Source organism: Lissotriton vulgaris, chromosome 2_1 (assembly GCF_964263255.1).
Source record: "Lissotriton vulgaris chromosome 2_1, aLisVul1.2, whole genome shotgun sequence".
Classification (NCBI taxonomy): Eukaryota; Metazoa; Chordata; class Amphibia; order Caudata; family Salamandridae; genus Lissotriton; species Lissotriton vulgaris.
The window spans coordinates 332,135,008-332,149,987 of NC_141687.1; the positions used below are offsets into that span (position 1 = coordinate 332,135,008).

At 45.1% G+C, this 14,980-nt stretch overlaps 1 protein-coding gene across 4 annotated transcripts in view; it reads right to left on the reverse strand.

The window, feature by feature from the left end:
• Positions 1–6,043: 6,043 nt before the first annotated feature.
• The window catches only part of ABR (ABR activator of RhoGEF and GTPase), a 1,286,060-nt gene continuing 1,277,123 nt past the window's right edge, over positions 6,044–14,980 (reverse strand). For 3 of the 4 annotated variants that reach the window (XM_086955070.1, XM_086955071.1, XM_086955072.1), the window contains exon 23: positions 6,044–6,868. In XM_086955070.1, coding sequence (XP_086811196.1) covers positions 6,779–6,868 — 90 coding nt within the window. In that variant the 3' untranslated portion in view covers positions 6,044–6,778. The remainder of the gene's footprint in view (positions 6,869–14,980) is intronic. The other variant, XM_086955073.1, reaches the window with a different exon arrangement.

Genomic DNA, 14,980 nt, shown 5'->3' on the forward strand with positions numbered 1-14,980 from the left:
CCTGGCCTTTGATTTCCTCCGACCTCTCTTCTCTTTTCGAACTTTCGCCATAAACAGCTTGGCTTACCTTTCTTTCAAAGCCTTCGGGTTCATCTTCCTACAGGAAGAACAATCCTCGACATCATGGTCAGATGACAAACACCATACACAATCGTCGTGTGGCTCCGTTATGGACATATGCCCACCGCACTCCCTGCCAGGCTTAAAACCTGATTTTCTTGAAGACATCCTTGAGAAGAAAGAAAAATGGAGAACAGGATACAACTTGAAAAAACAAAGTAACAAGCTATGGCGAGTCCCAGAAACCGTTGGCGTCAACGGCGCGGAAAGAAGGGAACCAACGTCATCACGCCAATGAGGCTGTCTTATGGGTCCAGTGACGTCAGCGAGGTCGCGAGCGGAGTCGTGCCTTAGTGACGTCGTCTACATCCTCGTCGGGGTGGAGAGCTATAAAAGTTTCCGAATGTTGCTGGCGCAGGGGATATTCACAAGGTGAGGAATACACTGGCAGATGTATCCATCAGAAAGATCATTATGTGGTGGCCTTGCTAGGTTAGGGTGTTCAGAGAGTGAACTTCTCGTAGAATTGCGCCCCTGTCTTTGATTTTTAGGATCCTCGCGATGATCCGGTGATGCAGGGCACACGGCGGTGGTTTGAGTGCGACCGCTCCCCTGCAAACCATGCAGATAGAGAGCCTTCAGGCATCCATGATTTAGTCCAATTCTCGATAAGGGTCGCTGCTTGCGACTGTTCGGACACTTCTGAGAACCCCACCAGTCGGAGGTTGTTGCGCCTAGAGCAGTTTTTAGCATCTTCAGCTCTTCTGTGTAGCTCTTCGTATGGGTCCTTAGTTGGGCGACCTGTTGTTTCAGTTGATGGACGCCGTCTTCGATCATGGATAGCCGGGATTCTGGTACGGAGATGTGGGCCATGGTGTTGCGGAGGTCTTGCTTTATTAGCACCACGTCCAGGCAGACTTCGCCGATTTTGCGCTCTACTGAAGATTGTAAAGAGCTAATGGCCTGACAGATTGTGGTATGATCCCCTTCAAGGGGGGTGGGGGGTTCCCTTCACTGGGCCAAACTCTGTTTTTGGTGAACTGAACCATCTTGGTTTGCATCGCGGACGGCCTCTGCCCGGGATTCTTCCCCATGCTGATAGGCAGAGCTTGGTTTGTTGTTCTAATCACTTCTGTGGGGTCGGTGACCAACCCTCGAATTGCCCACGTCTGGGATAGGGATGATTATTTAAAGTCTCTGAATGGTGGGGGGGTCCTCCTCTCCGCCAAGGAGGGTGTGGCAGGCTGGTCAATACGATTGTTTGCTAGGCTCTCGGGGCGACCCGGCCACGCGTCTCTGGCTCCCCCACCCAGATGTCGCAGGGTTTCAGTAGATTGGCAAGGCTCCCGGGGTTCATCCACACCAGTCTAGTTCGGCAGATTACTGAGGATTGGGGGGAAGAAAGACTCCTCACGGGGTGTGTTGCTATGCCGCTGGGGAGGCCCTGTCCTCCCAATCCGGGCGTCCCCACTGGGGCGCAGTGTCTGGGCACCTGCACAAGATTTGTGGCAAGGACGGCTTGTGAGTCTTGTTTGAGGTTCCAGTAGAAGACTGAGGCAGATGTCTCAAAGCCCCCGCAGGAGCTCAGTCTGATAGTGCTGTGGGGCCCAGGGGGGTGCAAGACAGATGCGAGGCAGATCTAGCTCAGTTCTCTGGAGTACCACCCAGCTCGGGGCCCTGACCAATCTGGGGTTTAGGGTCACCACTCTATCAAGATCAAGCCTGGGGCCGGCACAAGGAGTCCGGAATCCTCTGGCAGCGTGCAAATAAACTGACCCGACCTTCGCTCCCCATCGGCTGGGGCAGCGCCGCTTCAAGGGCATCAGGCCCCAGGTGATACCGGCACTCAGCCTTTTCCTGGGGCCACTGGCGGTAAATGAGGAGTAGGGGATGACCTCCTTCCCCAGGCGGGCCAGGACAGATTGCTGCAGGGCCTACTGATTCGGGACCCCTAGGCCTCACTCAGCCTTGGGGGTGCCACTCCTGTTGCGTGCTCCAGGGGTGCTTCCCCACCAGAGGTCTTCGTTCCGCCATCCAGGGCCTCTCAGGGATGAGGTGGCCGGGGGGCACAACTCTCGAGCGCTCAGGTTTCCAGGTTACGATGCGGGCAGTGGCAGGGCTGCACATCCCAGGCCCGCTCCGGCCGCGCTCAACCGCCTCAGCGACATGTCGTGGTGCTCGGATCCAACCGGCCCTCCTCACTCAGTGCCACCCCTCCGGGGCCGCAGGTCCCTCACTCACCGCCAGTGCAGCTGCCAATGGGCCGTTGCAGTTCAGCTCATTTCGGAATCCTTCGATGAGGAAGCAGTCTCTACTCTGCTCTGGCCCGGGTGGCTGGCGTGGGGCCCATAATCACGCCCCAGTCCGAGCTGGTTGAGGAGCCTCAGGTGGCCATCACCATGCTTGAATCAGCTTCAACCGTACACCGCTTGTAGTAGCGGGACGGGATCTGCTTCTGAGGGCGATTATTTCTGCAGATAGGCTTGCTTGCTGAGAGCGGATGATGGAGGGATCCGGAGCACTCTTACAATGCGACCACCATCTTGACGCACCAAGCCACGCCCCCTATATATGAATTGTAAATGTGGTCAATAGATATAGTTAGAAAATAGCTAATAAGACATTTTCTACACCATTCCATAAGGTAGGGATTAACATGTCTGAATGGAAGAATTGGATGGTTAGTAGCAAAGCGTGGAAACTTTTAAGAAAAAACTGCTAGAATGTGGTAAGAGAAGAGAAGTCTACACCAGAGGACTAGCTCCTCTTGTGCTATGCCTGTGGACACTCAGTATCTTAGCAGAAAAGGTTGAGAGAATCAATGAACTGCTTAACACCTTCTGTTCAGGGACTTAAAAGAAGTTCAAGTCGCAATGTTTTTTTGGGGGGAATAATGGTTGAAGATGACTCAAGAACAATATACATCAAATGAACTGAGAAGTAGTCGTAAATTGAGCTGTCTACAAATGCTTACCACCTCCTCTGAGCTTGTGGTACACGAAGACTGCAGATTGCTGTTATCATTCCAGCCGCACATCACTAATAAACCAATCCCTGACAACTTTACAATGACCTGCACCTACCCAGTGCCCGTCTGCAAGAACCATGTCGTCACTTAGAGAAGAAATGATTTGTATTCAGAAAGGTACAAAGCCAGCCGAGCATGGCAATGTGTTAAACCCAAACTGTGCCTGGAGGAGCTTGCCTGGTAGTCAGAACCTGCTAACTTCCTGTAAGCTTTTCGAAAATATCAACAGTCAATGAAATAAAAGACTATACATTTGTGCAAACACCAGGGCTTTGCCTCTTTTATTAACTTTTTTTTCCAAATTGGTTTCCTCAGGTTTTGTTTCCACCCATTCAAGTTTAATAACATTCTACAAAAACTGAACTGTAACACAAAGACAAAATTAAAATAAAAAAAATATATTTTTTAAATTCAATAGTAATAAGACAAGTGCGTGCCACGATGCATCTCAGTCTGCCAAAGTGGGGCAGAGGGAATAACAACCAGAAGCCCGCTTTTCGGTCCTTAAGGATCCGGTCATAGCTTAGCTTGACAAAAAGTATCTTTTCTGCATTGGAATATCCTTTACATTCGTTTCCAGGGCATGCTTTTTTTAGACTTTATTTTTTGGAATTTAACAGAAAAAAAACTGTTGTTCAATGTCCTGTAACCGACTGATAGTTAACAGTACCTTGTATGACTTTAGCACAACATCAAGTAACATAAGACTCACCCCGCGTCCTTCGATCCGGGTCCTGCGGTCACCAGAGTGGCCAGTGATAACTGAGTCCAGCTGACCACAGAGTTGTTCTATGACATCCAGACACATTAAGAGCGAAACTAATAGTGCAAACCGCACTCCACATTTGAGATTCATGCTACCTGTACTACTAACCTGTACTCTAGTCCTCTGGCTGGGACGAACTACTCTGCTTTGACGAAGTCTGAAAATCTTGGGTCACCCGCATTTTTTCTCCACAAGTATACACACTATAAAAAATATAGTTGGTATAATTACACACACAGATACATGTATCTGTATGTGTATATAAATGCACCCACATCTCTATATCAACAAATATGCTATGAGTGTGTGTGTGTATATATACACACACACACCTGTATATGTATGTGTATATATATATATATATATATATATATATATATATATATATATATATATATATATATATATATATATATATTCACACACACACACACACAATCTGAACATACACTCACACATTTGTGTTTTTCAATATCCTCAAACTTTTCGTCATATTAAAAAATTGCTGACATCGAAGATCACATTGCCCAGCATGGTACCGTACCCTGATTTATATTCCAGTTTCTTTTGAATTATTTCCTCAACTCATCCAAAAACAAAAAAGGCAGATTCTTTGTAATTAAAAAATAGAGGACTATGATCAGGTTTAGTAAAGGAACTGTGTGGGTGCAGTAGAGATTGGGGGTATTAAGGAGAAGCTCGTGGAGTGTATTTCTTGCTAAAAAGATCTAACTCTCCTGGTAAAAACCCACCTGGCGACATCGACAGTAATCTGAATTTACAGCACGCTTTTCCCCTTGGCACCCTGTATCTCTTTAATATTCTGGGACGACTCTTGTGAGCATCAGCTTATTAGGATGGGACACACACGTTAGAAAACAGCATTGCCAGGGCTGTGACTATTTTACTGCTTGTCTTAAAGTGAATTTTTTTTTACCCTTTCATAATTTGCCACGTTTTATTTTGTGTTGTTAAATGCAGTTCTACAATCCTTTCCCTAGAACATAAATTAAGCTACGGCGTTTTATTTACAAGCGCAAATGATCACATTTTGATCTGAATTTCGTCCATAATATGCTCTGATCACGGGTTGATGAACTAATTATTATCGATAACAAAACTCCGTATGCATAAGCCTTTCAGATACATCAGTGCTTACTCATGTTAGGCGCAATATTTCTATGTCCTTTTTAAATTGTGAATTCTTGCAAAAGAGACAGCTTGATTTGCATGATTGACCGAAACTCCTATCCAATCACTTTACCTTTTACTGCTGGCACATTTGCATCTGACCTGAGTTTACAAGGGCTTGCTTTATCCTGCTGCTTAATTTGAAGAGAGCCATGTGTGTGCTAAATAGAAAGGTATTTTTGCATTAATTTAGAACTGCTTCTGGCAGTATTTGACTATTTTAAGTTCAAACGTCTGGCACATTAAAACAAGAGTCTGAAAATTAGATAGATCTAATGTGATTCGATCAATGCTTTGGAGAGGTGTGGTCTCTCCTGGTGATGTCAGCTGTGGCTAGGCATTCATTGGGAGTAAGACTGGCTGCACCTGAGCACACACTATTCGAGTTCAATCCCCTGTGCTAGCACAACGCAAAGGAATATGGAGGGGGGAAGTACCTGCTTTTGAGCCATACTCATTTTCTTTGCCCTGGCAAAACCCTAAAAAGATATTCTGAGGGCTCAAAGAGTTCCACATGTTTTCTAGATTAGGACCCAACAGCTCCATATTTAGCTCTGTTCCTGCGTCCCAATGACAGTACCCCCAGAAAGTACCCCTGATATCCTTTCGCGGTGTCCAGCTAGAGTATCATAACTGGTGTAATAAGGAAATCTATATTTTATGAAGTCTGTGATCAACCATGCTGCAATCTATGAAATATCATGAGGGAGAGAGTACAACGCTGAAAAATATAAAAAGTGCTATCCAGAAACCAAAAAACAAACGTACGCTTGGCCCACAAAATAAAATGCCATGCTCAAACCCACCGCCCACAATAGAAAAATGTATCTATTTTGTGGTCTTGAAATCTGGAAGCAGGTAAAAGGGCTGGCAGAATGTAGGATGCACCCGCTCTTCTTAAAAACAAGACTGTCAAATCCACATCTGAAAAGTTGTCCTGACAGCGTCTTCCTATGGGCTTCAAATACAAGTGGATAAATCACCAAAGGAAGCAAGGATATCATCAAACCCAAAAGGGCAGTTTAGAAGAAAAAAAAACAGCAAAAAAAGAGCTCTTTTTTGTTACAAATATGAAGAAAAATTCCAGAAATGTACACCTCTGCTCCTTTACAAAAGAAAACAAATCCTGAATTTTAGCACAAAGTTTTGAAACTTTCAGATCCTTGACCATAAATGGTGGATCCATGGATAGCCGCATGCACGGCCGGGCCCAATGCCTCCTGTTTGGGATGAAGAGGTCTCCAGAGATGATGCTTCCTCTACAAAACCCCCATGGTAATGATGTTGGAAGTGTGGAAAGTGGAGCCTTCTAGGTTCGATTTTGTACCTTTGTGGTGGGTTGGGGGGAGGGGGGATTGTGGTAGGGGACTGGGCAATACTTGGCAGACAATATGGACATATAGTAATGTGCAGAGTCTTCCAGACAAGTTTCCAAAGTCATTGCAGAAAATGCCACTGCAGGCCAGAGGGGTGCAGAGAAGTGTCCATAGCTCCCCCACCAGCCTCGTATGCTTTGATTTTAATTTAAAGATTAGACATAAAAGAATGCCTCAACTCGCAGGAGTCGAGCACACGACGAGCACGGGGAGGGATTGTGTTGTCGGTTTCCCTTGGTACACCTGACGCAGAGGTCTCTGGGCCACTCCTGCCCCTTGTCGGCTCCGTCTTGTTTCATCCACGAGTCTGCGCTGCGGCCTGCAGGCGACTGGACTTCTGCCACTCACTGCCCCTAGTTACACGTCTGTGGAGAAGTAGAGTGTGTTCCGTTTCAGCTCTGAGAAGGAGATTGGCTGGTGCTGTAGGTAGTACAGGAGAACCTGGACCTGGAAAGGAACAAGCTAGAGTTTAGTTTGTGCACCTGCTGTCTGGCTGCAAGACCAGAAACAGCAACAAGTCATGAATCTAGCACTGAACAGTTACTCATCACCTTGCCATAGATCACGGCAAACAACCTCAACCTGAAAACACAACCTGAAAGAGACAGCCCCCTCACCTCTAGCTTGATTACGTTCTCACAGCAGTGTATGCAAAGTGTCCTCTGGGTGCAATTAGATTCTCAAACTCTTACTCACATTATATGTTACACACTCCTTTATATCCTCCTCACACAGATATTGCACTCAAAATCACCCAAGTATTGGCACAAAATATCTAAAAGTTTATAAAAATCATTATGAAATTTATTATCACAAGAATTCATAAAAACATTCTAGGAGTTCCAAACATCATAGCCATTTTAAAAAACACATAAAATATTCACATATGGGTAAACAAAAAAACATTAGACATAAACCAAATATCCTACGAGAGTTCGCGCAGACAGTAATCTTTGTCATTAGATGCCACAATTGGATGCTGTTACACAGTTTTATGTCCTAAACACCTCATCAGTTACCACATTTTTGTGACCATCTAAGCCGGTGATAGTACAGCAATTAAATTAAATGTCCAACATTGCCGAACGAGTACGCGAGGACGCTGTCTCCCCTTGAGAACCCGGAAGTGGGAAAAAGGGTGCGTAATAGCCACTATTAGAGAAAGATTTAACACTGCGAAGCATTTGTGGGTCAATCTTGAGAGTCAAGCTTTTTAAACAAAGTCAGATGTCAGCTGCCAATAGATACGATTGCCAAGGTAGAAGAACAGGATTTTTCAAACCTGTGACACACGTTGGCACTAAACCTACAGATTAAACTTAAGAAGAAGTACATCGCTAGAAGTGGGACAGAGGGGGCGACACAAATAGAAACAGAAAATTATACAAAGACGGGAGTAAGATTTACAGTCTTGAAAAAGAAGGTGTCATAGGATTAAACCTTAGAAACGCGTTGACGCAACCAGTTTTGCCACAAATTTAATTGCGGCTCATTTTGGTAACATTTTTACATCCTGGTCTGCACAGTGATGGTCTTTCATAACCCGACCTTCATTTCTGCAGACAGCGGAGAAGTGAACGGTGTAAAGCATCCATTGTTGCTCCCAAAGATATTTGCAGTGGGCTAAAACATATAGAAAACTTATTTCACACTCCCGAAATAAGATTGAGCAATATATGAACTGAAGAGAATAGCTGCTCATTATTTAAATTTAAAAGATAGAACAAAGTTTGCGACAAGCCAAATTGTTCCATTTGGTATTATAAAAATATCAAAAGTAGTGCAAAATCATTTTTAGCATTTTTAAGGCATTATTCGGTGCCTTGTAATTAACTGTTACAATCTTTGTTAGTCCTGTAATTGCATTAATACAAGGTGCCCATGCACAGTGTTGTGGCAAATGAACCAGGCAGACGTCTCCAATGAGTGTTGACAGACGTGTATTCCAGCAAGGAGTCGAGGTAGCCCAAGGCCAGACACCAAAATCCACCTGAGTCCACATTAGAAATCAACAACAATGTAGAATGACAGATTCAGTCGTTCTAAAAGTGAACACCAGCGTTACCATGACACCAGTCATGGCCACTGATACATACAACACACAGCTTCAACAGAGCCGTCCAAGTCCTCGTCACTGAGAGTCTGAGGCTACTTTCCAGTGGTTGTTTGCGAGTCGTGAGCACCACAACAACCCTGCGATGGCTGACCTGCCCTCTAGAAGTCATGACACACCGCCATAACATATGCCTATAACTTACCACTCTGATTCAAAACACACATGTGGGTCCCTGTTTTACAACACTGGAGCCCCCTGTTGTGTCTCGAGTTGTATCTCGTGGTCTGTCATAGCTCGAGATCTGCTCGAGCACAACTCGTGTAACGTGGGTGGCTGGGTTGTGTTATGAATCAAACCGCATAGGTGATTCTGTCCTGGAATTGAGGGGTTGGTGTTTACTGTGGTGTATTGAGCTGTTTAGCGGCTGTGTCCGTAATGTCTCTGTAACCGGGTTATGCTCATTAAAGAAGATACAACCTATTCCACGGATGTGTATGCATCGTTACACCGGCTCTGGTGCTGCAGGTGATTTGCTAACTTGTTACACTTATTTCTTCACTAACACCAGGATTTAAAATAAAAAAAGTATAGAATTTATAGTGAACTAATGTTCTCTTAGAAAACGGTTCATCATTTATCACTGGCTTAACGCTCTCCGTATAATTATGGACACCAGCGAGTGCTGGAGGGCGAGCCCTAGCAGTGCGCCTTGAGGGGCTCCTGACCGCGCACTCAAGCCCTGGACTCTTTCAGCAGTTCAGTTGCCTCTGCTGCGACTAAGCCCGAACACACAATTGGTGGGTGCTTTAGATGAGGCAATAACCTAACGTATAGTTCTAATGCGCACGTTTAACCGAAGGCATCTTGGCGTTGAATAGCAGAGGATTATTTTTACCCCACTCAATGGTTCTCATTTAATCGACCTCAGATGGATGAAAGGCTGAGTGGACCCACTGGGATTTGAATCTGTAATCACGTGATCGAACACAGGCTCCTGCAGTGGATGCATTCGTCCACTGAGCCACCAGACCCAGCTGCTATCATGAAGGACTCTCGTCATGATGGTAAAGTTTTTAGCAAGCCACACTGTCTTACAGAAAGGTAAATGTTGAACTCCTAGCACTAAAGGTGGGCCAATCACTGAACGCTTGAGTCAGGTGCCTGGCTCTGGCTCAGCTCGAGGTACTCTGGCAATTTCGAGCCCAAACGAGCCAAGCTTACATGGAAGAGATGTGGACTAGTGGCTACAGCTGCTGGCCATGTATTCTCTGAACCGAGTGCGAATCCAGACCTCGGTTTAGCAGAAAACAAAACGTGTAACGCAGTCTGGGCTTGTTATGGAAGTACTTTGTCATTCTGCAGGGTTCTTTCTTTGTAAAGCTGCCTAAAATAAAATATTGATCCTGCCTGTCACCGCTTATGGACAAAGCATTACCCTTTGATTATCATCTAGTGGCTGAATTGCACAGTGAGAAAATGGAAAATCTAATTTAAATCCCAGCTTCCCTGCTTAATCAAATTGTGTAATCTTGGGCAAATACTTTATTTCACAGAGCCTCCTGTTAGTTTATTAACAAATATTGTAGCATCTTCATTCCGAGAGTTCAGGATTGTTCGGCACAAAAAATGGCGTTTTGGGTTTAATAGCCTGCAATGTTGCATCATCTAAAATAAGAATCTAGGTAATATTTAAGGTGTATATGACATATGACCTGCCTTAGTTTACTAGTAGGAAGGTTTCTTAGTTCATGTTTAAACTTTTATTACTTTAAGTAATCTGGTATACTAAGGTAAAACGTTTTGCGTCTCAAAGAAATCTACTTTGTTGAATTCTGAAGACACTTATCCTACCTACTCTAAGATGAAGTTTCTTCCATAATTTACATGCCAAATAGTTTTAGGGCTCAGCTCGTGCATGGGCTTTTAGAGCCAGAGCTGACCCTTGGCTCGGCTCTCCTTGTTAAGTTGTTGGCTCGTCTACCTTTACATAGCACTATCATCTGTACATGAAATGCCATATTCGCTCATTTACCACAGACTTACACTTTGGTCATGTTTAGGAATGAAGAACAAAATTACATTCTGAAAGTTGATTTTCAAAACTTTTACTAAGTTGCTGAAAGTCCTGAATTTTGGGACGTGTAGTCTTTTCTTAACACTTTAAATAAGGCCTGCAAATCCCAGTATGAAAAGTGTTGCTGGATAAAGAGCCAGGACTGCCTCAAGGAGTCACACATGGCATAAGATAACTTTCACGCTATGTTTTTGATTTTTGGGCGCTTATTTCCAAAAGGAGCGCTGGGCAAAACTCAAACTACGACAACCCTCTCGCACCAAATTACTGTCCTTTGCGAGTTTTGTGGACATGAGAATAACCATGCAACAGCTTCCTGTGGTTGCAAAGTCTGCATTTTAAAATATTTTATGGAGTTAGGGCATCTGCTGCTGAGGTGCCCAGTAAATCTCAGGGAATGATAATAATGATGAGATAACTTTGGAGCTTAACACATTTGTTGGAGAGCACTGCGTTTTGTGAAGTCCCAAATTTGAATCAAAGTACTATAGAAAATTAAGTTGTCTCTGGCAAAACATAATCACCCACTGTTCTTGGGGGTGAGGGGTGGCATTTGGGGATTGTTGAACCTCTATTTTGTTGCTACCTTCTTCTGCTTTGTTATTCATGATATCGCAACACACATGGTAAGCATCCTATACAATGTTGTGAGCATATATGTACCACAAAATTGTGCAATATGGCTCTTATAGGTGTATAACATGTACCAACTGAAAATGCAATAATATATATATTTTTTAAAGATGTCTCCTGCAAAGCATATCATGTAACAAGCAGATCACTGATTTTTATTTTATGTAAGTGGATTACTGATTTGAACATAGAGATCCTTTTGTTACTTGCAGTTAATAAATTGTAATCCTTCTAGTACACCAGAGTGAGCTATGAAGGGTATTCGACCCCTACACCTTGTAACCCCGACTGTCTCATGTAACACATCTTGTACATTAATTTAACATGATTAATTTGGATGGATAATGTATATGTTATGTAAATCGCTCTAATACTCTGCATTGGGATAAGTAGCGCTATAAAATAAATAAAATTGAGCTATTTAAATTGATATTTGTCTAAATACTGGGACAGACCAACCCATCTGACATTTTTTTTATACAAAAAAGTAAAAAGAATGCATCTCTTAAGTACCTGTGAAGAGATAACAAGCTGTGTGCTTTTGTTTCCTTGCCTGTGCATTTCCGAAGTTCCAGGCCGCCTCCAGCCCAATACTCGATAAAAAGGAGGCCCGATGCCCCCCTTTACTCCTGTCTTTATCTGTGCCCAGCTGGAGGTGAAAACATGCCCCCTCGCTGCCTGCATGTTGCTGCTGGGAATGGAAAGCAGACAACGACAGGCGCTGCTAAATGTGTCCCGGTGCCTCACAATTGCACTGGAACAAGTTCAACATATTTCTGTGGGGCCCAACTTCTTAGCAGGATGGACGGCGTCCACCCTGTGAAAATAGGGGGTGGATGCCGTGTAACCGCATGTACCTTCGACTAGTGTCCTGACTTCAGGGCTGAATTACATATTCCTTAAAATATAATAAATATTCCCCATATTTAGCACTTTTATCCATAGCACTTTACATAGAACATTCTAGTATGCAACTAGGCAAACTTGATCATGTCTGTGTCTGAACTAGTGAGTGCTGATCCCAGCTTCAAAAGGGGATGTGTGCAACGTGTTAATGCAAAAATCTAGGAAATAGAGACATGAACAAAATAGATGATCTATGAAATACTGGATCTATTAAACAGAATACTGCGACGATAGGCGACTAGATCGGTTTCATTGAAAATGGGGTTGTGATTTTCACCTCGACTGGCATTGCTGTGCACCGCTTATGTTAATTGCCACAACCCCGTTTTATGGTCCTTGATTTTATACCATGCTTTTATAACCAAATATAGTGTTTACCACCAAGCTGCCGTGATTTGCCCTCCATCTATCGATTAATATATTTTGCCATCAAAAATGCACTGCAGCTCTTCTATTAAACTCAGGAAGCCCCTTTTCCTGCAATCCCAAGGAAAGAAAACCCTTTTTGCTTTCAACCCCGTTTAAAGAACTTCATCTCTAAAACATTCAACCCCCAGAGGGCGCCAGAGACAAGGCGTGAAGGGTTAGCTCCCCTCACTCTCTTTCATATTAAGGAACGATCCAAGGTTTCATCAGTTAAATCCATAAGCAAAGCTGTAAAGCTTAAACGCCTTTTAATTACACTGTTCGCTTCTGCTGTATATGCGAAGATGTATTCTTCAGCAAACCAAGAGATTGTAGGTGGAGCTCAAGGTGCTAATGACATACAATAACTACATGTGCAACGAAGACCCACAAACATGCTCAAAGTCCGATATTTGTATACTAGTCTTTTATTTACTTATGTTGCTTTAATGCTTTAAAAAAACTGGCGAAGGACAACAATACGAGCTCAGATAAGTGTCCTGGTGCACCTAAGGCTCATAAAAGGCAAATTCCTTGCGGTCCCAGAAATAATATAGGTCTTCCAGGTATTAGCTAAATACTGCATGGTGGTTGCTGCCTTTCAACAATGAGGTCAAAAGAAATTTGTCTAACAATAGAACTTGTCGGGCACTGCCATTTGACAAGTGAACCCCCTTTCATGTTTCCGCTAATGGAAGTACCTGGACAGAGTAGTTGCAAAGGTAAGAAAATATATATATTATTTCTCCATGAATCGACTGTAGCAAAATACAGAATCAAAACATGCAGTAGCCATGGGCTTTATTGTTCGAGGTCACATCATAATTGATTGGAGCTAGGTCTAGCCCCGTCACATCTATGGTTGTGGAAAGGGGGGTGGGGCGAAGGAAAAGCGCAATATGTTAAGCAGTCACATAAGCAACATTTACAGTTCTTCGTTCCAACGAAGAGCCTCTTCCTCCAAAGAGTAAGACCCCCCTAGCTCCCCCACTGAGCGATATACAGGTCGACCAAATGACACCATCCTTCAAATTAAAGATACCTTCTTCCAGTAGAAAGCCTCCCCTTTTGATGAAAGAGCGTCCTTCATGTGATCTACAACCTCTATCAAGGAACAAGATGTTCAAGGCATGGAACCGCCTTCCAATGGAAGACCTTGCCCTCGGTCACAGGCCTGCGCTCTACCCAACAGCTCCTGCGATCAGCTGCTGCCTCCGGGCCCCCTGCCTTTTGTGTTCGAGCCTGCTGCAATAAGTACTGATCTCGTTTACGCTGTAATTGTGTTTTTTTCGCTGTAAATTGTGCTTGCCACCCTCTTCTGTTTCTCTGTACCACTGTTATTTTTCTGCCTCCGAGTAATTTCTCTGCCCTTTCCTGATCGTGCCCCGAACGCGACCAGTCCCAGGAACCCTGGCTCTCCCAGGACCCACTGCTACAACTCTACCACCCTCAACTCACTGAAATCCAGAAGACACACCAACTGCCCAATAGCATCACCGAATACCACCCATGGAGAGTTAACGTGCAGAGCCTGCCACAGATCCTTCACCATCATCAACAACCCCACCACCACCGAAGGCTCGCCCCACGCACACTCCACCAACACCCTGGCTTGCATCCTCCTTAACGTGCGATCCCTACACGACAAGCCATAGAGGTCTGGAACCTGATCGACACTCTCTCGCCCGATGTCACCTTCTTCACAAAAACCTGGACCAACACCACCTCTGGCCCCGACATCGTCACAGCCATCCCTGACCGCTACAAGAGAAAAGACCGCCCCCACCGTCCAGGAGGAGGACTCAGCTTCGCACACAAGACCCCCTTCTGACACTCCACCTCCAGCACAAGTGAACCCCACTCCAACACGGAACACCTCCACTTCCAGATCAAGACCAACCCCAGGACCACGCTACGCGGCACCCTCATCTACAGACCTACGGGCCTTTGCACACAGGGCGCAAACACCATCGCCAAGCTCGCCACACCCCACGCAATCGTCTCCACAGACTACATCCTCCTCGGGCAACTGAATTTCCACCTCGACAACCCCAACGACCCCCACTCCACCACCCTTCTCGACAGCCTCGTCAACCTCGGACTGAAACAGCTGGTAGACACACCCATGCACAGAGCCGGCCACACTATGGACCCTATCTGGATCAGCCACACCACACAGCCGCCCTGGACAGACCACCACTGCGTCCATTTCACCTTCGACACCTCCAGCGCGCACAAGCCCATCCCGCGACCTCTACAAAGAAACTGGAGCAAGGTCATAGAGGAACTCCTCATCACCACTCTCCACCAAGACTCCCCCTGCGCCGCGACTGACACCAACTCCGCAGCCACAGAAATCCACCGCTGGATCACTCGCTGCGCCGACATATTCGAACCCCGCCAAGCAATGCCCGCTGATTGCTGCATGGTTAACAGCGGAACTACAGGTAGCCAGACGCTCGTGCAGACGCCTTGAGAAGCACTG